The sequence below is a fragment of the Elephas maximus genome, chromosome 2, assembly GCF_024166365.1.
Source record: "Elephas maximus indicus isolate mEleMax1 chromosome 2, mEleMax1 primary haplotype, whole genome shotgun sequence".
NCBI lineage: Eukaryota > Metazoa > Chordata > Mammalia > Proboscidea > Elephantidae > Elephas > Elephas maximus.
In genome coordinates this window covers 188358058-188385637 of record NC_064820.1, presented here as the reverse complement: position 1 = coordinate 188385637, position 27580 = coordinate 188358058, and the positions used below count along the sequence as shown (strand labels likewise).

The window sequence follows — 27580 nt, the reverse complement described above, 5'->3', positions numbered from 1 at the left end:
CACTTGCATATTTGGCCCTCGGTTTAAAGCAAGATGAGCAGAGGTTATGATGTTAGAGATGAACTCTGAGTCTGGAAAGGGGAAATAATCAGACTATGGGTCAGGGACCTCCTGAGCCCCAGGACATAGAGTTTGCACAGAAAAATAACCCAAAATTTAGCAGACACCTTGTATTAGCTGGCATCTATGGCAGAGCGAACGCTCAATGAAGCTACTTAGGAAACCAAACTCACAGGACCCTAAGACTAGGCACGACTTGACTCCAGGTCAAAAGGAAAGATTCCCGGTGGGCTTGCATCTGGAACACTGTGCCTTGTCCACTTACGAAAAGCTTCTCTCATGGCTCCATTTTTACCAGTAACATTCCACCTCTGCTGGTACACTCAACTTGGTAGAGAAGTCCCAAGTCTTGTTTCATTTCAGCAATCTGAGTAACTCTCATGTTCTCCCAACTTGGATGGGAAAAAGTGGGACCCCTGAACTCCAAAACAAAGCAACCATCGGCGCTGGTTATCGATATGATTTGGTCTTCCAGAACCTCCATTCTTGACCCTGAAGAGTTTAAAACATTTGGCAAGAGGAAAGGGTCTACTCACAATCAGAAGATGATCCCGGCCCATTGTGATGACCGTCCGGTTCACTGTGCGAAGCAGCTGGACCATGATCTCTTGGATGTGCTGGTAAGTGAAGGCCTGTAACACAGTTGGAGAATCCATGTGACAACCAGGACACTGTGCCTGTACAACTCTTTCAAAGGACATAACCATAGTGATCAGACATGGTGACCACCAACACCATCTCTACCCCCAACCACAACACTAGTACCATTGTCTCCACCATTATCATCATCATTATCACCATCATCATATCTCCAACACCATCAGCACCTGGCATTGGATACCAGGAATTCCACTAATCATGTTATAAGTTGGTGATTAAGGTTTTAGGCTCTGGAATCAGAAACTTTTGATTTAGAATCCTAGCTCTGACAACAATTAATTATGCTACATTGGCTAAGTTACTTAATTAACCTCTCTAAACCTTAGTTTCTTCATCTGTGTAACATTCAGGATATAAACATTAATAAGGAGGACATTGAATATAGTGAATTGGTTATTCAAGTGATCAAGAAGCTGATACACCAAACAAAAGATAATTGGGTAACCTAGAGTTAGCAACAGTGGGGAAGCCATTATAAATAACCCCTAGGCTGTAGGGACAAAGAGAAGAGGCAGTGTTTCTGGAGCCCAGGGACAGGGGTTAGAAGCTGTAACTATGAGGGTGCCTATGTAGCAGAAGCTGTATTATTTACTTTGAACACATCGATGGGTTGAATCATGACCTCAAAAAAAGATATGTTGAAGTCCTAACAGCCAGAACTTCAGAATGTGGACTTACTTGGAAATAGGTTCACTAGGGATGTGATTAGTTAACACAAGGTGATACTAGAGCAGGGTGAGGCCTACTCTCCTTACTATGGGTGTCCTTACAAAACAAGAAAACGGAGACACACAGACACAGAGGGAAGATGGCCAAGGAACGCCTGGGCCTACCAGGAGCTGGAAGAGACAAGGAAGAATCTTCCCCTACAGCCTTTTGGATTTGGACTTCTAGTCTTCAGGACTATGAAAGAATAAATTTCTGTTGTTTTAAGCCAGGCAGTTTGTGATACTTTGTTTAGGCTGTCCTAGGAAACTAACAGAGGGGGACATCCATGGTGACCAGATTATAGAGGCACTTCAGAAGATGGGCCTGGTGATCTGCTTCCAAAGGATCACAGCCCTGAAAACCCTACGGAGCACAGTTCTACTCTGCACACATGGCGCTGTCATGAGTTGGAACTGACTCAACGGCAACTAACAACAACAAGAGTCCCTTTAAATACAGGTCCCTGAAACTTCAGTAGGACATGCTGATGTTTTATGAACTTTTGGTTCCATGCATATTCACCTACCTTCTCAGCTCCTTTCACTTGTACAGCCTTAAGGCCAGAGTTTCACTTCTGCATACCTGTGAGGGTCGTCATGACCAAGTGGGAAGGTCCTGGGATTTTAGGTTAGAAGCTCTGTGTCTGAGTTCCAACTCTGCACCTGACAGCTGTGTGACCCCATTTATCACTTAACCTCTCTGAGCCTCCAGTTCCTCATCCACAAACTGTAGAAGGTTCTTTCAGAGTTGATGTGAACACAAAAGTTCTGAGTGCAATTTTGGAGAAATACACGTGTCATCTTCCACTGTAGAAAGTTCTGTAGGTCTGACTAGAGCCTGGGCATCAGTAGTTTCTCAGTTTTATGTGGGTGATGCTGATGCACAACACACTGCGAAGCCTTGGAGCTGGAGGCGTGGGTTTAAGTACAGTCTCGCCTCTCCAAGACCTCATGAGAGCCTGATGTAAAGAAGGTGCTGAAGAAATGGCAGCTAAAAAAGCAGACCATTCACGTTCACGCATAGCCTGCATTCTGCTGAGGTTTTGTCTCTTAAAGTAACCAATGGAAGGAAAATAGATTCATGGTTGGCTGAGGGCAAGGAAAAGAAAAAATGACCTAAAAAAAAAAAAAAATCTTCTCTTCCCAGCATGCTTTTTCAATGATCACCAGCATCCAAAGGTTAATAACCCAGAGCTTCCTTTTCCTCTCTGCCCCAGACTCATCTTCTGCACTTTGACTAATCCCTGATTCTCCAGCTCTGTAGAACTCCCCAAAAGAGTATCTGCCACCAGCACATCCATTCAGGGCATATGTTTCAAGGAGGCAGGTAGTGCAGCCAGGCCTCAGACGCTTGCTAGCTTTGAGCTCCTCCATCACTGTCATGGATTGAATTATGTCCCCCCCCCAAAAAATGTGTGTATCAACTTGGTTAGGTCATGATTCCCAGTATTGTGTTGTTGTCCTCCATTTCGTGATTGTAATTTTATGTTGAGAGGATTAGGGTGGGATTGTAATACCACCCTTACTCAAGACACCTCCCTGATCCAAGGTAAAGGGAGTTTCCCTGGGGTGTGTCCTGCACCACCTTTTATCTTTCAAGAGATAAAAGGAAATGGAAGCAAGCAGAGAGTTGGGGACCTCATACCACCAAGAAAGCAGCACCAGGAGCAGAGCGTGTCCTTTGGACCCGGGGTCCCTGCGCCTGAGAAGCTCCTTGACCATGGGAAGATTGAGAACAAGGACCTTCCTCCAGAGCTGACAGAGACAGAAAGCCTTCCCCTGGAGCTGACGCCCTGAATTTGGACTTGAAACCTACTAGACTGTGAGAGAATAAATTTCTCTTTGTTAAAGCCATCCACTTGTGGTATTTCTGTTATGGCAGTACTAGATGACTAAGACAACCGTCTAACCCTCTCCCCGTGTGTGGTGTTTTTTCTCCTGATGCTCATGGACAGAGGATACCCTCTCCCTTTACTTCTTGGCTGCGACAGAATCTCTCTCCTGATTTCCTCCTCCTTTATCCCTTCAAGACTCTTTTGCTGAATTATTAGATTCAGGAGTCCCTGGGTGGCACAAATCGTTAAGTGCTTGGCTACCGGCCAAAAGGTTGGTGGTTTGAACCCATCCAAAGGCACCTCCTCAAAAGACAGTCCTGAAGATCTGCTTCCAAAAGGTCACAGCCTAGAAAACCCTATGGAGCAGTTCTCTTCTGCACACATGGGGTCTCCAGGGGTCTGAATCGACTCAAGACCAACTAACAGTAACAACCTTTCTTGCATTATGAGAATGAAATGTTAATGGTAAAAACAACAATAATAGCTAACATTTTCTGAGTGTTTCCTATATACCTGGTACCCTAGTAAGCACTTTATCACATCTCACAACAGGATGGATAATATTAATACTCAGCTTCCTTGTTTTTCCAAAGGTTAAGTAACTTGTTCAGGATCACCCAGCTAAGAAGTCAGGGAAAAAGAACTCAAGCTCATCAGTTTGACTCCAAAGCCTACTCCTTGCCCAAACTCCCTCAGGGAGATTGGAACACAAATACAGATCTCTGGTCCTTGCTTTGGGACTTCGTCAGCCTCCTTCTCAACTGTCATTATGGACAGACTCTGCCATCAATTGGGCCAACTACTAATCAAACCTTCAGTGACTTCTGATCTTTCCCTTTTAGTAAATCTTCAGTGTAATGTATTCATTATTCCCTTATCTTCTCTGCATTCCTTTGCAATTTAATCAGCCTAGACTCACTGCAAATTTATGTAATGGTTTCCATTTGATGTTATCCACCCCCCCGCCCCAGGATTACATCTCTTCCTTTATAAATAAAAATATTAAAATCCCCTTTTCTCTTGACCTCCTGCCTCCTGCTTCTTTTAAATAACCATTCCTTCTTAGTCCAAAGAGCAGCAATTAGACTGCTTGGGAAGTTTGGTATTTAAAAGCAGAAAGCTGTCAAAGTCAATTCATTTCACTCTTGAAGGCTCCCAAGAGAGGAGGCTGGGTAGCAGTGTGTGTTGGGATCAAACAGACCTGAGTGTGAATTCCAACTCTGCTAACTCAAGCTGCATGACCTAGAGAAGTCACTTTTCCTGAGTTATAGTTTCTTTCTTTATAAAATGTAACAAACAATACAAACCTCAAAGTATCCTTTGAGGAATGAATAAGGCAATGCAGGTAAAGCCCTCGATAGTAAACACTGGCACATAGTAAGCTCTCAATAAATGGTGGCTGCAACTCATATTCCCCTGGGTCTGCATCAGCATCCCCGGCAGGGCTTGTGGGTTTCCAGTACGTAGCAGAAAGTGAAGCACAAGGCAACGCATAATCTAAGCTCTGGGCAATGTGGAAATGTCACCCAAAGAATGTATAGCATCTATGCAAATGGAAAACTTTCAAGATGATAAACCTGTGCTAAGCAGTAAAAGTGCAGCTACAAATCACATACTGTTAATTGCTCCAGTGCCAGGCAAGTGGAGGGAAACACTTGGAAAGTGTTCTTCCAGGCTCAAACTAAACAGTGGCTTGTAATTGAAATGACAAAATCAGTCTTCCTATTATGGCCCTGGCAAAGAAATTAATCCATCCAACCTAAACACACTGCAAATTGTAGTGATTTTTTTCTGTTAATAATTATAGGCTGTGAGATCTGAAAGGGACTTGGAGTCCTTTATTTAAATGAAATTGCAAGCTTAAACCCAATCCATAAGACAGTAGAATAAAAGAAAAAACTGTTGCCATCGAGTCAATGCTGACTCATAGCGACCCTACAGAACAGCTGGAAAAGGAGGGTTGGATGGGAAGCCATCCCTGGCTTCTTGGCTCACCCTGTGCCCCATAAAGGCCCTAGGGCTTTCTGGAATAGAATCCAAAACTACAGATCTCCCACGGTGGTCACAGAACAACAACAGAATATACCACACATGAGATGATTTTTAGTGATAATACACAGTCGATCAACAACATTTCACAACACTGAAACAAATTTTGTAAAAGGCATTCCCTTTAGTCATTTTTCTTTCAGTGCTACTTATCATACCAAGCAGAAAAATCTCCCTTTGGGGCTAATGTGTCTTTAACACCTCTGTAGCTAAAATCTTTTTTTTTTTAACAAAGAGATGAGTCCTCATGTCGGAGCAGACAGCAGACAGCAGACAGCAGACAACAGCATCTAGTAAGAACTCAATAACATTACTTTGTTTTTATTGCATTAATTTTGAAAGTTAGTTATATTTATGGAAAGTGTGCAGGAAAAATTTATAAAATTTGGCAATAAAACAAAATGAAGATGGCATGGCTCTCTCCCTCTCTCTCTTTTTAGTTTCACTGTGGTAAAATATATACCGCAAAAAAAAAAATTGCTATTTCAACCAGTCTTAAGTTTACAATTCAGTGACATTTATGAGCTGGAATCGACTCAATGGCAACCAACAACAATCATATTCACTGTGCTGTGCAACCGTCACCTCTACCCATATCCAAAATAATTTTATCACCTCCAACAAAAAACCAAACCAAACCATTGCCGTCAAGTCAATTCCTACTTATGGCAACTCCAAGTATTTCAGAATAGAACTGTACTCCATAGGGTGTTCAATGGCTGTAATCTTACAGAAATAGATCTCCTGACCTTTCTTTCGTGGTGTCACTGGGTAGATTCAGATGGGTTACGTTTTATAAATTAAAAAAAGAAACTCAGGAAAAATAACTTCTCAAGGTCAGACAGCTTGGATTAGCAGAGTTGGGGTTCAAACTCAGGTCTGTCTGATCCCATAACACTCTGCTACACAGCTTCCTGTATTGGGAGCTTTCAGAGTGAAATGACTAATGAATTTGAGCATTTTTTCATGTACTTATTGACCATTTGTATATCTTCTTTGGAGAAATGTCTATTCAAGTCATTTGCTCATTTTTTTAACTGAGTTTTTTTGTTGTCACTGTTGAGTCGTTCTTTATACACTCTGGATAGTAAAGTCTGGATAGTGAAGTTCTCTCTTCACTTTCTTGATAAAGTCCTCTGATGTACACAAGTCTTTAATTTTGAGAAGTTCTGTTTATCTATTTTTTCTTTTGTTGATCATGTTTTTGGTGTCATATCTAATCCATTGTCAAAAAACAAGGTCTTGAAGCTTTACCCCTATGTTTTCTTCTAAGAGTTTTACAGTTTTAGTTCTTATATTTAGGTCACTGATCCCTTTTGAGTTAATTTTCAAGTATGGTGAAAATCTCGCATGTGGAGATCAAGTCGTCCAGCACCATTTGTTGAACAGACTATCATTTCCCCGTTTAGTTCGGAGAGACTCAAATACCTATACATGCAAGTCTTTCTTCTTGGGCTGGTCAGATTCTTCAAATAAGAGTTCTCTGATCTCCTGGCTAGGGTTAAGTCCTGGCTGCCAGCACTCTAGATGTTGGATGGGAGGAAAGGGCTAGAGATTTCAGCTTCCACTATGAAAGCTTTTATTGAGGCTTGCTTTGAGTACACTTGAGTCTGGTGTCTGCTAGGCTTTGTCCTACCTCTGCTTTATCCTCTTTATAGAATAACTCTCCACTGACTCAGCCGCGTGGAGTCAGGCTGCTTCTTAAACAGACTTTCCATTAATCCTCCTTTTGTGAGTGCCTGTCCTTCAGCCCCACCTCCAGGGGTACCTGGTGCTACCAATTCCTAAAACTTTTGGGGGAATCTTTGCTTTAGATTGAATTGGTTCTCAGCTTTCCCCACACCTGGCCCGTGACTCGGTTTTCTCAGTTCTGCTAAGTCCTTTATCACTCTTTCATAGGATTTCTACTTTCCTTTTAAAAATATTCCTTTACTTCCTTTTTCAGTGGGTCTTCAATTAGGGAGCAAAAATATATCCCTGTGTTCAACCACCCATCTTTACTGGGATTCTACCTGAAGTTTTCACATTGAAATATTAATGAGTGAATTTAATGAAAAAATTTTGAAGCACATATGATAGTGATAAATAAAAAATGTGGCTGTGTTATGCAAATGTCTGAAATTTTGAGAACAGTCTTGGTATAAACCCTAATTTTATGTAAAGAGAAAACATGAGTTTTAAGAAGAGGTTTGCCCAGGACCATGTAACCAGTGGCAAGCTACAAGTAATGTTATGGGAGACAGAAGGGAAATCCAGTTGTGCTGAATAATACCAGGCCAACTGCTCCCCCACTCTACCATGTGGGCAGCCTTGGTGCTGGTGTTCATGCCAAGGACGATTCCAGCCCTTCCAGCTGCTTTGTTTTTAGGCCTTTTCAACCCTGAGATGGATGGAGATTACAAGGTCACAGCTACACAGTTAAATCTAAAGGCCTATTTTTTCTTTTTTAATGAAAAAGAAATAATGCATATTCTGACAATGAAAACAACTGCAAGCTATGATTGCTATTATTTTTTCCTGCTCTGGTATTCCCATCTAAGTCTTTTAAACTTCATTCTTAGCTTGAAAGAAGCCCTGGTGCTAGAGTGGTTGAAGTGCTTGGATGTCAGTGATTCTAACACACCAGTCAGAGTGGGAGAAAGACGTGGCCGTCTGCTTCCATGAAGATTACAGCCTTGGCAACCCTATGGGGGCAGTTCTACTCTATTCTATAAGGTCGCTATGAGTCAGAACTGACTTGACAGCAGTGGGCTTGTTTTTTGTCTGTTTTTTTTTTTTCTTATCCTGAAGGTACCAAAAACACTCACCTAGAAATAAAATATCTAACTCTAAAAAGATAGTAAGAGCTATCATCTAAAGCAGAGTCACCCTTTCTCTCCCTTTGGCCCCTAGAACGTGAGTTCGAGGATTTGTTCTGGCTGTCTTCTTTCCTCCGGTTTGAACTAGATTCTGTCCTGAAAGGCTTTACCTTATCACACCAGTACTGCATCGTGTGAAGCAAGCAACCAAGGCAGCCCAGAGACTCAGGGAAGCAGGAGTAAGGAGGTCAGTGAAGTCAGCTGGGAGGCCTTGCTACGCCCCATCATTTCTCATACCTGTTAGGCTATCTTCTTGAGCAGACAGATACCCCTTTTCCTAGGTGGGAGTTGGGCCACATCTTCATGTTATTATCAATCAGTATCTTTTACTTTGGATTCTACTCCCAGTCATCATCAAGTCAACCCCAACTCATGACGACCCTACGTGTGTCAGAGTAGAGCTGTGCTCTATAGCGTTTTCAATAGCTGATTTTTTGGACGTAGACCACTAGGCCTTTCTTCCAAGGTGCCTCTCAGTGGACTCAAACCTCCAACCTTTCAGTTGTCAGCCAAGTGCCTTAGCCATTTGCACCATCCAGGGACTTTATACCTTGGATTAGCCTTCTTTAAAAAGGGGAGTGTTTCAGGCAGTGGCAGTATGATATAGCAAAAAGGAAAACAAGCCATGGGTTCTAATTCTGACATTGCTGTTACCTAACCATTTTTGACAATGTAAGAAACTGTGCACACAGACCTTACATCTATAATCTAATTCAATTTTTTATGGAACTCCAGAGAACGCCCATATGTAAAGCATGAGGATTAGAGAGGTTTAGTAACTTGTCCAAGGTTAATCCACTCTGAGGTAGCCAAGCCAGAATGTCAGCTGAGTTCGGTCTCGTTCTAAGTTCTGTACTCTTACCAGGGTGTGGGATGTAGTAGTGATGCCTGGAGAGGTGGTGCTTTAGCCCCTTCATAGCTTCTCTGGTATTTTTTTTTTTTTTTCAGTATTATGAAACCCAAAAAACCAAGCCCAAACCCAATGCTGTTGAGTCAGTTCTGACTCATAGCAACCCCATAGGGTTTCCAAGGCTATAAATCTCTACAGGGGCATACTGCCACACCTTTCTCCCATGGAGTCACAGGTATTTTCAAACTGCCTGCCTTCAGATTAGCAGTCAATCTCTTTAACCACTGGGCCAAGTCCTCTGCCAATACAAAGCCTTTTCTTACACAGAGATAATGGCATTGCCATTACCTTTGATCGTTCCCTGTCACTGACCTTGACCAGCCTTACCTCTCTGAGCCTCATTTTCTTCTTCTGTATAATGGGCATAATGGTACCCACAATATCAGAAATGTTTTTGAGAATCTATAGCTAGTACCAATACCAAGCACTAATATTGCTCAAGCTTTTACTATGTGCTGCAAACTCTTCTAAGTACTTTACATGAATTAACTTAAGGAATCTTATAAGCACCTATAAAGCGAGGAAGGTAATTCTATTCTCCCAAATTTACAGATGAGGAAACTGAGGCTCTGGCCTTGGCCACACTCCATGTACATGCAGATCCCAGTTCCAACCCAGGCCTGCCTGACTCTAGAATCCACATTTGTAACTGCCCCTGCCTCTGTCTCCTAGAACCCCTAAATGAACAGATGCAGCAGCTCTTTGTATTTGGTAAATCGCTCTGTAAATCTGACCAAAGAAAACGATAAGACAAATACTCTAAGATACATGTGTTCACAGCTGTTTATGGGAAGACATTTTATAATACCCAAATGTAGGAAGCAAGATAAATGTCACGAAATCAGAAATCTTATTATATAAATGATAGTACGTTCACACAATGGAAGAGGGTAAGGTAGACGTGTCATGAACCTGAAAGATATCCTTAATATGTTCAGAGAAAGAAGATGACAGAGTGCCACGTATAATATAATCCCATTAATGTTTTTGGGAAATATTTTACTATGTCCAAGAAGTCTGGGAATATATCTGGCAAACCATTAATAAATGGTATCACTGGGAGGTGGGGGAAGACATGTGAGATTACAGAGATAATTTTACTTGCTACAGTTGGTTGGACATTTTTACAATAATCATGTATGATCTTAAAGAAAATAAAATTATGCCCCAATTGGGAAAAGAAATGAAAGGTGGTCTACCAACACAAGGGATCATATTCAGAGGGGACTGGCTGGATACATCAAAGGCTGCTGGTGTGCTGCAGGCAGCCTGTGTTTCAGGTGGACTGCTTGGGGCCTGGGCTTTCCCTCCCTGACACCGCCCACCCTCGCTGGGGCTGCAGATGCAACCCTGGTGCTCCCAAGCTGCGGTGCTGTCCTCAGCATTATGAAACTGACAGAAAAGCACTACAAAGTAGCATGGGTTAAAAAAAATTTTTTTTAAGGCACAATTATGAAACATTTTATTCCATTTATCAAATGCTTTTAACCTCCATTTCCTGGCAGGTGAAAAAAATCTACTTTCCAGCAATCAGGGAAAATCATAACAAAACTATGGCCTCCAACAACAACAAAAAATTTTCATTGTGCTTCGAGAAAAATGCTGCTTTTATACAGATTCTGTAAGGCGCTTGGTGAGGGCTTTTATTAACGTACACGGGAACCTTCCACCTGCTGAAAAAACTAAACCTCCCAAGGTCTAAGAGTCCACCTGCCTCTGAGATGCTCTACTTTTATGTCTTGTTCTTCAAAATCGGAGGACTTTATGGGATTGTGCAGTGACAAATGGATAAAGAATGGAACTAACATTTGTTGAATTCTTACTACGTGCCAGGCAATGAGCTGTATACTTTGTATTTATTACCCTAATGTGTCCTCACAAAATAAGTATTACCCCATTTTAAATGTAAAATAAGGCTTATACTAATTACTACCATCAACTAATTTTTACTAACCACTTAATATATGCCAGGCACTTAAGAGCTCGGCTGCTAACTAAAAGGTTGGTAGTTGGAATCCACCAGCCACTCCTTGGAAACTCTATAGGGCAGTTCTACTCTGTCTGATAGGGTCGCTGTGGGTCAGAATTGACTCAATGGCAATGGGTTTGGTTTTGGGTATACGCATTGCTGCCGAGTTGATTCCTACTCACAGCGACCCTGTAGGACACAGTAGAGCTGCACCATAGGGTTCCTACATGCACTATACCATTTAATTTACGGAATAACCTTAGAAAGCTACTACACTGATTTTCTCCATGTTACAAAGGAGGAAACTCAGAGGTTTATGTAACTTGTCCAGAGTCAGTGGAGCTGGATTTGAATCCATGTTGGCTTGATTACAAGGCTCATGAGTTCTTATCAGGTGTTTCCCAGGAAGAAAAGCAAGCCCATCTGCTTTCGAGTCCCTAGATTACACTGCTCAGCCTCCTTTCTCATAGCTCTTTGGACAAAGGAGCAGACCCTAGATAATCTTACTATTCAAGACTGCACCTCACATCAGGTGTCAAAGATATTAAAAAGGAAAATAAAACAACAAACTCCTAAAGTTGAGTTGTAGTTGACTAGCTGACATACTGTTCATTATGCAAACAGTTACTTATGCAAATATTAATCTCAATTTTGCATTTTTGTTTGATATTTTAGTTTCAATTAACCATTTGGAGCCAATACACCATAGGCCCTGGGTTGTGTGCCCTCACTGCCCTGAAGTGTGAACCGCTAATGCATAAGTGCAAATTGTACTCAAGGATCAAATGGCCCTGCAGCAATGGGCTCCTTCAAGGTTTCCATTGTAGAAATAGGGCTCTGGGAATGATTTTTAATATTTCAAAAAACTTAACAGAAAGTATACACTCATCTTCAAAATTATCACATGGGCAAATTAAAATGTCAAGATTCCTTTGTTTGAATGAGAAAAATTTAAACTCTACATAGTCACCCTGCTCAACTCTGCTGATCAGAAAGGTCTGAATGGCGACTACTTAGATAGATGACTGTAAGAATCAGCATGATTGCCTCTCACCACAAATGATTTCCCAAATATACCTCCACCTACCTACTAATATTTGAAATGCCATGGATAGAATGCCATCCTTTGACTTAAGGCTGGCTTTCTCCTGTTAAAATGTAGCCCTGACCAAGAGCATTAACAGATTAGGCTATAAGCTCCTCTGAGATAGGGGTCATCATACATCCACTCCTGCTCCCTGACTCACTCCCCCCAACCCCTACCCCCCGCCCCGCTTGCACTGTTGAACAAGAAGATTGTGAATCATATATGACTTCCTTGAAGATAGGGGATTGTATCTGTATCATCAATTTAGGTTCAACACCTAGCACAAATACCTGGCACAAAATAGGTAGTCACCATGTTTCTATTAAGTGGATGTAGATTTAATTAATTAATTAAAGTTAATAAGAAGGTATCAGGTAACTGTCAGAGAGCATAAGGAGAGATTCCTAGATGAAGGAATGGAACTCTAATGGAGAATCTGGAAGCTTCTCTGTCCACTGTACTGGCAACACAACTTGATCTCACACAAAAGATTAAGAGGTTCTTAGATAGTGGTGGAGAGGGATCAAAAAGTATACACAATCTTCCATCCTCCTTCCCATAGGGAAAATGCTCCTAATCACTCTGCCATCATCTAGAGAAAAAACATAGGCATTGGGCTGACTGGTGTAGTTTCAACAGGATATTCTAAAATCAAAATTCCATCATCCTCATTTGTTAAACTGGAATGTTTCTTACCCCCCCCCCCCGCCCCCGATTTCTCCCAAGTCAGGCAGGCACAAAACCAAGCTTGAGAGCCCGGTCTCAAGGAACATCCCAGCATTCTGTGCCTCAGACAGAATTCAGAGCCTGCTCTCACTGACCAGTCTGCTTAGGGATCAATTATACCAGAAACTTCAGAGAAATTACCAGCAACAGGAGGCTGTGAAATCTTACCCTTGAACCTCTCTTCCTTTACCGGGAAAGGACTAAAGAAGTAGGGTGCTCTTAAATGTAGGAGAATTGGCCAGAAAAGACCAATAAATCTGAGGAATGAATGTGTATCCTCTGATCTAAGTGTGTGGCTTCACAGACATCAATGCTGTTTTCTCAGCTCAGATTGGATATAATTAAAACCCTTTCAAGAAATTCATCTCTATAAAAAACAAGCAATAGAGAATTTATGCCCCTCTCCATGGTGCTGATAAAATCACTGCCTACTAGAATAAGTCTTTCTCCTCATCTTGAGATCCTGATTATTCTTGTCCAACCTCTTCTAAGAGAAAGTATTGAGTGTTTTCTCCTTCTCCTCCTCTTCCTCCACTTACTCCGTCCATCTCTCTCTTTCTCTCTCCCCTATCCACATCCAGGATGTGTTTGTATGTCTCTGTTTAATTTTAATAACGTATGTAGGACTTTTCCCACTCTTTCCTAATTGTGACTGATGATTTTAGCATATTTTAAAAGTTCCATTACATTTCTAATACTTACCATATCCCCACTCAACCCTTTCTGAAAAGTAAGTGGTGTGCTCCCTCCTCCACCACTATCTCTCTCTGACCAATATTTACACTTACAATAGATCTGGGAGAGAAAGAGCTAGTTTATTTTTCCCAATTTATTCCAAAATTTCCAACAGGATCCATGGTTTCTGGTGGCTTCTCTGTATGAAAATAAGATGGCCACCTCACCTTCCAGTCTCCATAGTACATTCAGTGCCTCCACTTTCGATTCATGGCTCTGATGTATCTCTGACAAGCTGCAAGTAGGAAAAACTTTCCTTTGAAGGCTTAGCCTCTTTATATTCTCATCCAGTAAGAGCCCAGCGTAGTTGATGAGTATAAGCAATTCATCATGAACCAAATCCATGTGCTTATTCCTGGCAGGACATTAGGGTTTCTTTCAGATAAGTGTATAGCATCTAGAAGTTGTCTTCTGTTCCCAGTGTTCCTGGTTCTGGGATGAATTTAGATCCCTGGGAAGCTGCCAAAACATCAAGCTGCTTGCTCCTCTCCAACCTCCTGCCCTAGCAAATATCAGATGGCCAAGACAGCATTCAATATTTCAAGAAACATTCTCTGAGCATCTACTTCAATGTTTCCTAACTGTGGCTGCACTTTTATAATAACCTGGGGAATGTCTAAAAATGTAAATATATTAATGCCCAGGTTCAATGCCAGGCTAACTCTAAATCTCTAGAGGTAAGACCTGGGAAGGCATTGTTATTTTTTGAAAGCTCTTCATGTAATTCTGATACACAGCCAGGATTGAGTACCATTGACTCACTCTGTATCATGCTCTGTCCTGGGTGCTAGGCATATAACAAAACCAAACAAAACAAAAAAATACCAAACTCATTGTCATCTAGTCAATTCCAACTCACAGCAACCCTATAAAACAGAGTAGAACTGCCTCACAGGGTTTCTAAAACTATAAATCTTTACAGAAGCAGACTGCCACATCTTTCTCTCACAGGCAGAGCAGCTGATGGGTTCAAACCACTGACCTTTTGGTTAGCAGCCAAGCTCTTTAACCATTGTGCCACCAGGGCTCCTTGCTGGGAATATAAGAGAACAGAGGAAACCCAGCCCCTGCCTTTAAGAGGTTACAGGCTGATGGGGATGTACGACTAGAGAGAAACCACCCAGTGAGGAAAGGGCCAAGACAGTGTTATCACAGAGCACTGAGGAGGCACAGGGAAGGGACAAATAACCCAGACAAGAGGAGTCTGGGAAGATTCCTGAGGGAGATGCTGTCAGTGCTAGCCAGAAGTATACACCTGATAAGCTCTAAAGTGCTTTGCTATAAAAAAGGATAACCTAATAACACATAACTAATCTTTACATAGAATCCCCCAGGGTGGTACGAATTGTTAACATGCTTGGCTGGTTAACAGAAAGACTGGAGGTTTGAGTGCACCCAGAGATGCCTTGGAAAAAAGGCCTGGTGATCTACTTTTGAAAAATCAGCCACTGAAAAACATATGGAGCACAGTTCTGGTCTGATACACATGAGTTCTCCAGGAGTCAGGGCCAACTCGAAGGCAACTGGTAACTGTTTATATAGTCTTCCTACCAACCCCTTTCTCTGGGCCTACTTCAAGTCTCCTTCACACTGAGTCAGATTGACCTCTCTTGGATTCCAACTTGCTCCCTAGAATTCCAATTACAATTTCCCTAACATCATGATGTGCTCACAGGGCTTTGAACTGGTTCATTCCAGTGTGAACCCCTGTTGAGAATTTGCATTTCCACCCCATGCATACTAAATCACAATCTACATTTTAACAAGTTCCCCAGATGATACATAAGAATCACCTGTGGGTCTTGTTAAAGTGTAGATTCTAATTCAGTATATCTGGGATGGAAATGCAAATTCTCAGCAGGCGGTGGAACTGGAATGAACCTGTTCAAAGACCTAAGTGCTTATGAAGCAGCATTTTCCACACCTGAGCCTTTGACTCCAGGCAGCTCCATGAAAGAGCTCTGTCCTTTGGATTTGGTGAGCTTCTGTTTCTCCCAAACACTATCCCGGTCAGGCTTGGCCAGCTCTTCCTCCCCAAAAACAGCAACCAGAATGTCTTTTAGTGCATGTTTTACTCTATACCTGGGATCTTCTTTTCCCCTTGGTCACCTGCCAATCTGCTATTCACCAGTCAAAAACCCAGCTCAAGCATCACTTTTGGAAAGCCCTTCCTTACTAAACTCACTCCAAAGCCCACATCACTCCAGGCAGAGTCCCTTGTTCTTCTGAGTTCCCAAAAACTTTGTCCATACTTCCTGGGAGTAGAGGACCACATATTCCAATTTTGTATTTCATGCTTGACACGGGGCATGCACTAAGTACGTATATAAATATGTGAAATAAATGTATGAATAGAGGGATGAATGGTTGGGCAGATGGATGGAAGGATGAATGGCAGGGTGAATGCTTTGCTGCATCTACTTTTTATCTGATCAGTTCAGAGTTTGATGTAAAATATTAATGTACTAAGTCATCCATTATCAAAAAACAAAGATGCTGACAAATTCTTCCTTTTTAATATATGCCCCATCTCTTTCTCTTTTTTCTTTCACCTTTTACCATACAGTAGAAAGGATTTGGTGTTATAACTTGTCTTCCAGAATAGGTTTCAAACAGACAAATAATTAGTCTTTGGGGGTATTTCTGGAAGATTATAACTACTTCTTCTCCAGCTTTCACTGAATCATGTCATCCCTTGCCGCCAGACATGAAATCATTCCTTCTGTTCCCTAAAGAGGCACTGTATTCACAGAAAAAAAATATATATATATTCCACTTTTCAGAAGTCAACTTTCAAACTCTGACCATCAGGGCCTCTAAGGCCTCCCCATGAGGTTCTATGAAGCAGTTCTGATTTTTGTCACCTACCCACAGCCACAGTAACGCTTGTCAAGACAGACACGGCCATAAACAATACCAGTCTTGCTGACATTTTTGCATTTTTGATTCCTCACAAAAATGTACAGGGTAAATGACAATGTCTAACAAAATCAGCTATTTCTTTATCCATTCAGATTACACCTCTAAATTATGCAGGGTATTCCTTAAAAACATTTATAGTTTATTGTACAATCATTACAAGAAGCAACAACCAAACAATGTGCCAACAAGTCCACCACTGCAACAAATCTAACTTCTCATTCTTCCAGGATGCTCTCCAGTCCTTATGTGCACAAAATCTTTAGGCAACTTCACTCGGACCACGCAGAAAATCTTGCACTCCGCTTTGTGCATTTAACACTGCGTACGGATTTTTATTAACCTCATTGAAGTCTCTGTCTTTACGTACCATTTGATGAAGTGTGGAGCCCTGGCAGCACAGTGGTTAAGAGCTGTGGTGAGCTATGGTTGCGAACCAAAAGATCAGCAGTTCAAATCCATTAGCTCTCCATGGAAACCCTATGGGGCAGTTCCACTCTGTCATATTCGGTTGCTATGAGTGGAATTGACTCAACGGCAATGGGTTTGATTTGGTTTTGGTTTTCATTTTGATGAGCCGTAGGCGGGAGCTTTAGATTTGGATGGATTGGATTCTGGGTCTACCAGTAGTTGGCTGTGAAGCCTGGGCCTACTTATTTAAACTCCTGTAAGCTTCAGTTTGCTCATCAGTCACAATGGGATGATAAGACCTTAGTCATAGGATTGTCGTAAAAATCAATTGACATCTATATATGAAGTGCTTAGCATGTGCTTGGTTTATGACTTATTAATGTTGTTGTTAGGTGCCATCGAGTCAGTTCCAACTCATAACATCCCTATGTACAACAGAATGAAACACTGACGGGTCCTGTGCCATCTTCACAATTCTTACTGTGTGTGAGCCCACTGTTGCAGCCACTATGTCAATCCATATCACTGAGGGACTTTCTCTTTTTTGCTGACCATCTACTTTGCCAAGCATGATAGCTTTCTCCATGGACTGTCCGTTCCTGGTAACATGTCCAAAGTACACGAGACAAAGTCTCGCCATCCTTACTTCTGTGGAGCATTCTCGTTGTACTTCTTCCAAGACAGACTTGTTCATTCTTCTGGCAGTCCATGGTACGTTCAATATTCTTTGCCAACATCATAATTCAAAAGCATGAATTCTTTGGTTTTCCTGAGTCATTGCCCAGCTTTTGTATGCATTAGTAAATACCATTATATAAATAATTTTAATCAGGGACCTAAGGACTGGTAGCTTCACTCAGGTCACCCAGCCACCCACAAAAGGGGTCCAAAGATAACTGGTACCTCCCAGTCCTTACAACTGAAAACTTTGGGTGCTCATGGTCCCTCTGCAGAAACCACCCACCAGCACGCTCTAGGGAACAGAGACATGTTTTCCTCAGAGACACTTGGGGGTCAGTTCTTAGCCCCCTGCCTTGTTCAGACCGTGACCCCCTGCTGCAATCAGATACCCGTATATACACCAATCACCCCTGCCCCTCTAAGACTGTAGGACAGAGCCTGTACCACACACTTGATATCAGCTACCTGGAAACCTGAGCTGAATTCATACAAGAAAACTGAATGGACTCCTAGGCTGATATACCTGATAACAGCTCTAGCCAGCTGGGGACAGGACACCAGAGCTCCAAGGTGAAAATAATCAAGCTAGCTCACTCAAGCAACCCATAGGGGTATACCAAAACAAAACAAAGCAGGCAGCTACGACACAGTAAGCGAGCATAAACTAATACAATAACTTACAGATGACTCAGAGACAACAGTCAATATCAAATCACATAAAGAAACAGACCATGATCACCTCAACAGGCTCTCAAAACAAAGAATTCAGGGATCTTCTAGATGTAAGTGCATTCCTGGAATTACCAGACGCAGAATACAAAAGTTGAATATACAAAACCCTTCAAGACATCGGGAAGGAAACGAGGCAATATGCAGAACAAGCCAAGGAAAACACAGATAAAGCAACTGAAGAAATTAGAAAGATTATTCAGGAACATAATGAAAAGTTTAATAAGCTGGAAAAATCCATAGACAGACAGCAATCAGAAATTCAGAAGATTAACAATAAAATTACAGAATCAGACAACTCAACAGAAAGAGGAGCACAATTGAGCAAGTAGAAGATAGAATTTCTGAACTCAAAGATAAATCACGTGGCACTAGTATATTTGAAGAAAAATCAGATAAAAGAATTTTAAAAAATGAAGAAACCTTAAGAATCATGCGGGACTCAATCAAGAGAAATAACCTATGAGTGATTGGAGTACCAGAACAGAGAGGGATAACAGAAAATTGTTGAAGATTTGTTGGCAGAAAACTTCCCTGATGTTGCGAAACATGCTCATCGAACTCCACATAAGGTAGAAGTTAAAAGAAACTCACCAAGACATATTATAATCAAACTTGCCAAAACCAAAGATAAAGAGAGAATTATAAGAGCAGCAAGGGATAAACGAAAAGTCACCTACAAAGGAAAGCCAATAAGAATAAGCTCGGACTACTCGGCAGAAACCATGCAGGCAACAAGACAATGGGATGACATATTTAAAAAATTGAAGGAAAAAAATTGCCTGCCAAGAATCATATATCCATCAAAACTGTCTCTTAAAAATGAAGGTGAAATTAAGACATTTCCAGATAAACACAGGTTGAGGGAATTTGTAAAAACCAAACCAAAACTACAAGAAATACAAGAGGGAATTCTTTGGTTAGAAAATCAATAATATCAGGTATCAAGCCAAGACAAGAACACTGGGCAGAGCAATCAAAAGTCAACCCAGACAGGGAAATCCAAAAAAACAAAGCAAGATTATTAAAAAAAAAAAAAAAAAGCTGAAAACAGGATGACAGTGATGTTATCATATGAAAGAAGACAACATTAAAATAATAAAGAGGGACTAAGAAATGTCATCATACACCTTCCACATGGAGAGGAAGATATGGCGATACAAAGAAATAAAAGTTAGGTTTCAATTCAGAAAAAAAGGGGTAAATAATAAGGTAACCACAAAGGAGACAAACTATCCTACTCATCAAAATAAAATACAAGAAAAAATACAGACTCAGCAGAAACAAAATCAACAACAACAAATACGAGGAAAGGAAAATATATAAAGATAATCTATTCACCACATAAAATTAAGTGGGAAAAAGAAACTGTCAACAACACACAAAAAAGATGTCAAAATGATAGCACTAAATTCATACCTACCTATAATTACCCTGAATGTAAATGGACTAAATGGACCAATAAAGAGACAGAGAGTGGCAGAATGGATTAAAAAACACAATCCATGTATATGCTGCCTACAAGACACACACCTTAGACTCAGAGACACAAACTAAAACTCAAAGGATGGGAAAAAATACATCAAGCAAACAACAATCAAAAAAGAGCAGGAGTGGCAATATTAATTTCTGACAAAATAGACTTTAAAGTTAAATCCATCAGAAAGGATAAGAAAGGACACTATATAATGATTAAAGGGACAATACACCAAGAAGATATGACCATATTAAATATTCATGCAACCAATGACAGGGCTGCAAGATACATAAAACAAACTCTATCAGCATTGAAAAGTGAGATCGGCAGCTCCACAATAATAGTAGGAGACTTCAACATACCACTTTCAGTGAAGGACAGGACATCCAGAAAGAGGCGCGATAAAGACACAGAAGAGCTAAATGCCACAATCAACCAACTTGACCTCATAGACATATACAGAATACTCCACCCAACAGCAACCAACTATATTTTCTTTTCTAGTGCACATGGAACATTCTTTAGACTAGACCACATATTAGGTCATAAAGCAAGCCTTAGCAGAATGCAAAACATTGAAATATTACAAAGCATCTTCTCTGACCATAAGGCCATAAAAATGGAAATCTATAACAGAAAAAGCAGGGAAAAGAAATCAAACACTTGAAAACTGAACAATACCCTGCTCAAAAAAGACTGGATTATAGAAGATATTAAGGATGGAATAAAGAAATTCAGAGAATCGAGTGAGAAAGAAAACACTTCCTATCAGAACCTTTGGGACACAGCAAAAGTGGTGCTCCGAGGCAAATTTGTATCAATAAATGTTCACATCCAAAAAGAAGAAAGGGCCAAAGTGAAAGAATTATCCCTACAACTTGAACAAATAGAAAGAGAGCAACAAAAGAAACCCACAGACACTAGAAGAAAACAAATAATAAAAATTAGAGCTGAACTAAATGAAATAGAAAACAGCAAAATAATTGAAAGAATTTACAAGACCAAAAGCTGGTTTTTTGAAAAAATCAAAAAAATTGATAAACCACTGCCCAAACTGACAAAAGAAAAACAGAAGAGGAAGCAAATAACCTGAATAAGAAATGGGATGGGCGATATTACAACAGACCCAACTGAAATTAAAAAAATCGTATCAGATTACTATGAAAAATTGTACTCAAACAAATTTGAAAACCTAGAAAAAATGGATGAATTCCTAGAAACATACTACCTACCTAAACTAACACAAACAGAGGTAGAACAACTAAATAGACCCATAACAAAAGAAGAGATTGAAAAGGTAATAAAAAAAAAGCCCTGGTCCAGATGGCTTCACTGCAGAGTTTTACCAAACTTTCAGAGAAGAGTTAACACCACTACTACTAAAGGTATTTCAGAGCATAGAAAAGGGTGGAAAACTACCAAACTCATACTATGAAGCCACCATATCCCTGAGAGGAAAACCTGGTAAGGACATCACAAGGAAAGAAAATTATAAACCCATATCCCTCATGAACATAGATGCAAAAATCCTCAACAAAATTCTAGCTAACAGAATTCAACAATACATCAAAAAAATAACTCACCACAACCAAGTGGGATTCATACCAGGTGTACAGGGATGGTTTGACATTAGAAAAACAATTAATGTAATCCATCACATAAGTAAAACAAAAGACAAGAATCACAAGATTTTATCAATTGATGCAGAAAAGGCATTTGATAAAGTTTAACATCCATTCATGATAAATATTCTCAGCAAAATAGGAGTAGAAGGAAAATTTCTCAACATAATAAAGGGCATTTATACAAAGCCAACAGCCAACATCACCCTAAATGGAGAGAGCCTGAAAACATTCCCACGGAGATCGGGAACCAGACAAGGATGCCTTTTATCACCACTCTTATTCAACATTGTGCTGGAAATCCTAGCCAGAGCAATTAGGCTAGATAAAGAAATAAAGGGCATCCAGATTGGCAAGGAAGAATTAAAAGTATCTCTATTTGCAGAAGACATGATCATATACACAGAAAACCCTAAGGAATCCTCAAGAAAACTACTGGAACTAATAGAAGAGTTCAGCAGAGTATCGGGATACAAGATAAACATACAAAAATCAGCTGGATTCCTCTACACCAACAAAAACAACATCGAAGTGGAAATCACCAAATCAATGCCATTTACAGTAGCCTCCAAGAAGATAAAACACTTAGGAATAAATCTTACCAGAGATGTAAGACTTATACAAAGAAAACTACAGTACACTTCTACAAGAAACCAAAAGAGACATACATAAGTGGAAAAAACATACCTTGCTCATGGACAGGAAGACTTAACATTATAAAAATGTCTATTCTATCAAAAGCGATCTATACATTTAATGCAATTCCAATCAAAATCCCAAGGACATTCTTTAATGAGGTGGAGAAACAAATCACCAATTTCATATGGAAGGGAAAGAGGCCCCGGATAAATAAGGCATTACTGAAGAAGAAGAACAAAGCAGGAGGCCTTACTTTACCTGATTTTAGAACCTATTATACTGCCATAGCAGTCAAAACAGCCTGGTACTGGTACAACAACAGATACACGGACCAGTGGAACAGAATTGAGAATCCAGACATAAATCCATCCACATATGAGCAGTTGATATTTGACAAAGGCCCCAAAACAGTTAAATGGGGAAAAGACAGTCTTTTTAACAAATGGTGCTGGCATTACTGGATATCCATCTGCAAAAAAATGAAACAAGACCCATACCTCACTCCATGCACAAAAACAAACTCAAAATGGATCAAAGACCTATATATAAAATCTAAAATGATAAAGATCATGGAAGAAAAAATAGGGACAACATTAGGAGCCCTAATCCATGGTATAAAGAGTATACAAAACATTATGAAGAATGCAGAAGAAAAACTAGATAACTGGGAGCGCCTAAAAATCAAACACCTATGCTCATCCAAAGGCTTCACCAAAAGAGTAAAAAGACTACCTACAGACTGGGAAAAAGTTTTTAGCTATGACATTTCTGATCAGCGCCTGATCTCTAAAATCTACATGATTCTGCAAAAACTCAACTGCAAAAACACAAATAACCCAATTAAAAAATGGGCAAAAGATATGAATAGACACTTCACTAAAGAAGACATTCTGGTAGCTAACACATACATGAGGAAATGCTCACGATCATTAGCCATTAGAGAAATGCAGATCAAAACTACAATGAGATTTCATCTCACTCCAACAACCACTCCCACTGCTGTCGAGTTGATTCCAGCTCCAATAAGGCTGGCATTAATCTAAAAAACACAAAAGAATAAATGTTGGAGAGGCTATGGAGAGATTGGAACACTTACACACTGCTGGTGGGAATGTCAAATGGTACAACCACTTTGGAAATCCATTTGGCACTTCCTTAAAAAGCTAGAAATAGAACTACCATATGATCCAGCAATCCCACTCCTTAGAATATATCCTAGAGAAATAAGAGCCTTTGCACGAACAGATATATGCACACCCATGTTTATTGCAGCACTGTTTACAATAGCAAAAACATGGAAGCAACCAAGATGCCCATCGACAGATGAATGGATAAATAAATTATGGTATATTCACACAGTGGAATACTATGCATCAATAAAGAACAGTGAGGAATCTATGAAACACTTCATAACATGGAGGAAACTGCAAGGCATTATGCTGAGTGAAATTAGTCAGTTGCAAAAGGACACATATTGTATAAGACCACTATTATAAGAACTTGAGAAATAGTTTAAACTGAGAAGAAAATATTCTTTTGTGGTTACGAGGAGGGGCAGGGAGGGTGGGAGAGGAGCATTCACTAATTAGTAGATAAGAACTACTTTAGGTGAAGGGAAAGACAGCACACAATACAGGGGAGGCCAGCCCAATTGGACTAAACCAAAAGCAAAGAAGTTTCCTGAATAAACTGAATGTTTCAAAGGCCAGCGTAGCAGGGGCAGGGGTCTGGGGACCATGGTTTCAGGGGATATCTAAGTCAGTTGGCATAATAAAATCTATTAAGAAAACATTCTGCATTCCACTTTGAAGAGTGGCGTCTGGGGTCTTAAACGCTAGCAAACAGCCATCTAAGAGGCATCAATTGGTCTCAACCCACCTGGATCAAAGGAGAATGAAGAACACCAAGGACACAAGGCAATTACGAGCCCAAGAGACAGAAAGGGCCACATGAACCAGAGACTACATCATTCTGAGACCAGAAGAACTAGATGGTGCCCGGCTACAACCAATGACTGCCCTGACAGGGAACACAACAGAGAAGCCCTGAGGGAGCAGAATAGCAGTGGGTTGCAGACCACAAATTCTCAAAAGACCAGATTTAATGGTCTGACTGAGACTAGAAGGACCCTGGTGGTCATGGCCCCCAGACTTTCTGTTGGCCCAGGACAGGAACCATTCCTGAAGCCAACTCTTCAGACATGGATTGACTGGACAATGGATTGGAGAGGGATGCTGGTGAGGAGTGAGCTTCTTGGATCAGGTGGACACTTGAGACTATGTTGGCATCTCCTGCCTGGAGGGGAGATGAGAGGGTGGAGGGGGTTAGAAGCTGGCAAAATGGACACGAAAAGTGAGAGTGGAGGGAGAGAGCGGCGGGCTGTCTCATTAGGGGGAGAGTAATTGCGAGTGTGTAGCAAGGTGTAAACTCTATGGGGCAGTTCTACCGTGTCCTATAGGGTCGCTATGAGTCGGAATCGACTCGACGGCACTGGGTTTTTTTTTGTTTTGTTTTTGTTTTTGGTTTTTAGCAGGGTGTATATGGGTTTTTGTGTGAGAGGCTGACTTGATCTGTAAACTTTCACTTAAAAAAAAAAAAGCACAATAAAAATTATTTAAAAAAAAAAAAGTTTGCCTAAAGGGAGGATGTGGGAATAGAGTTGAAAAGATCTCAGAAGGGAAATTTTATCTGAGCTGAGCCTACAAGGAGTTTAGGATTTCAACTGCATAGTAAAAGTAAGATCTGGAAAGGATGTTCCAGGCAGGAGGAAGTGATGAGTAAAAGCCTTCCCTGCCTTGTCTAAGCTGATTCCTAAAGATTTCTGAAATCCCAAATCACTACCAGTGTAGTACTCAGCAAAACCCTCCAGCTTTAGTCAATGGACTCTAGGATTTTTTTTTTTTTTTTAAGCTGAATCCCTTGCTCTCTAACTCCATGATTCAGATTCAAACAACACCATTCCTCTTTAGAATCAGGGGTCACGATTGCTAAGCCGGTCCAAAACCATCACTCTCGTTTCTTTTAGAGGAATGAAACAAAAACGAAAGCCTTGTTTTCAGAGAAGGGGAGAGGAAAAAAACAACTCCCTCTGGGTCTGGAGCAAAATTAAAATTTAAGAGTTACTCAGCAGCCTAGCAAGTCCCAGAATGAAGCCAGTGTGAAACCTGCCCTTCAAAGTAACTGGAGTTGACAAAACTAAACTTGCTCAGCCACGGGGACAAAAGGAGTTAATAGAGGCAGAAGTCCACCTTTTATCTTTCACCTGAGCATGTCCTTTTCAAATGCTAAGTGCAACTCTGGCCAGCTGGGCGAGGGAATTTAACACCATCATAAAAAAAAATACCAACACCCAGGCTAAGGGGGACAGCTCGCCTTGTGTCATGTGCCACCCAGGGTTTCAATGAATAAGGTAATAACAGGAAAACATAGCTTCCTCCTGCCAGGCCTGCAGTGCTGAGCTGTAATTACCCAGAGGCTGACAGTCAATGGAAGATAAGCATCCTTTCCCATCCTCCAACACACCATGCCCTCCAAGGGAAGCTTGGCACCCTGCACTGTAAGTACTAATTTCCACACGTGGTTCTAACCCTGGGCATTTGTTCCAGTAAGTGGACAGACTCTATGCTTGCGGTTGGGAAGAAGCATTGTTCTATGGCGCCCGCTAAGAGCCCGTAATGAATGGCTATGCTGTTATCAGCAGAGAGGATCCCAACAGCTGAAGAAATACCCAGGATGTCTACTCTGAGAGGCTTGTTATTTTTTTCTTCCGTATTTCCAATTTGGAGAAGCTGGTGCTAGTAGAAACAGCACATTCAATGGTCTGGATTTTTAAAAGCTAAGTTTTTGCACATGCCCTGTCCCCACCAGCCCATACAAATGAATTATGAGGACAAATGAATTTGTTTGAGGACATTGTCACTTTATGGTTTATTAAAGGCAGGGTTGGATTACCCAATAAGCAAGGTAAGCACAGGCTTCCTTGTGTGTATTTATTAACCTGTAGTGAACAATTTCACCACATCAAAACCATGGTGAACTTGTTTACCACAGATTAGTAAATACACACAAGTAAACCCACGTGTACCCTGCTTAATGTTAACCGGTTAATCCACCCCTGATTAAATGTCATATTGGAAGGTACTCTATTACAGGCTGGAAAGGGCTCTTGAATTAAGTAAAAAAATTGAGGCTGAGCCCAGCTGTTCCTCCATTTCCTGTAAATACTGAAGAAGAAGAAGAAATAGGTCGCTTTAGAGCAGGAGTTCCTAAGTGTGGTTCCTGGGACCAGGAGCATCAACATCACCTTGGGACTCGTTAGAAAAAGCAAGTCTCAGCCCTACCCTGCAGACCTAAAGATGAGGAAGGTGTTTTAACAGCTTCTCCAGCTGACACTGATGCACTAGAGCTGTGGTTCTCCACCCCCTGCTGGCCTGTTATAATCACCTGGTAAACCTCTCATAGAGGAGCCCTGGTGGTTTAGCGGTTAAGCACTAGGCTGCCAACCAAAAGGTTCAGGGGTTCGAATCCACCAGTGGCTCCCTGGGAGAAAAACGTGGCAGTCTGCTTCCCTAAAGATTTACAGCCTTGGAAACCCTGTCTACTCTTGTATAGAGCCACTATGAGTCAAAATCAACTCAATGGCATCAGGTTTGGTTTAAACTTTTCATAGGAGTCCTGGTAGCATAATGGTTAAGTACTAGGCTGCTAACCGAAAAGGTGATAGTTTGAACCCATCGGCTGCTCTGAGGGAGAAAGGACCTGGAGATCTGGCCCCATAAAGATTGCAGCCTAGGAAATCCCACGGGGCAGTTCTACTCTGTCCTATAGGAACACTATGATTCGGGATCAACTCGACTGGACTGCACACAACAAACTTCTCATAGTGCTGCCCCCAGCCCCAGACCAATTAAACTGAAATCCCTGGGACGAGGTGTAGGCACTACTGTTTCTGAAAAGCTCTCCAGGGGATGCGAATGTGCAGCTGGAGTTGAGAGCCACCTTATGCTACAGCAAGACAGATCTAGAGAAGACACTGGGACTTTCTAATTTTCTGTTTTGTTCAAAGTAATAACGGCTACTGAATGAATCTCTTTCCTGGAAGAAAGGCTTTTGAAAAGAGGAGAGATCTCCATCCTCAGGAGCTGGAAAGGTCAGACGAAAGGCTCACCAAGCCCATCAGAATCTTGGCCCAAACTAAACGGTAATAATAGTATTTAATAACTCAGCCAGCAAAGACAGTTGCTCACCCTGGGGGAGGGGGTGGGAAGGTCCCACAGTCAGAATTCAGTATAAAAGCATGTGCTCAAAGGCAGTAAAGAGTGACAACACCTCCCACACACCTCAAGTCCAGATGCGATGCCACAGTCCCCAAGGGGAGCACGCAGCCTCCCACTCACTTCCTGGCTTTGAAGCCCTAAGTACTGAGGGTGTGTGAGGCAGCAGCCTCTTCTCGCTGGTGTCTGGTGTAACTGACTCTGCAAAGTGATGACAACCTGTCAGGATAGAG

The 27580-nt window shown here is 41.2% G+C and overlaps 1 protein-coding gene across 1 annotated transcript in view; it reads right to left on the bottom strand.

The window, feature by feature from the left end:
• Positions 1 to 27580, bottom strand: part of DOCK2 (dedicator of cytokinesis 2) — a 543298-nt gene that overhangs the window by 297639 nt on the left and 218079 nt on the right. Inside the window, exon 27 of the mRNA XM_049874293.1 lies at positions 597 to 692. Coding sequence (XP_049730250.1) covers positions 597 to 692 — 96 coding nt within the window. The remainder of the gene's footprint in view (positions 1 to 596; positions 693 to 27580) is intronic.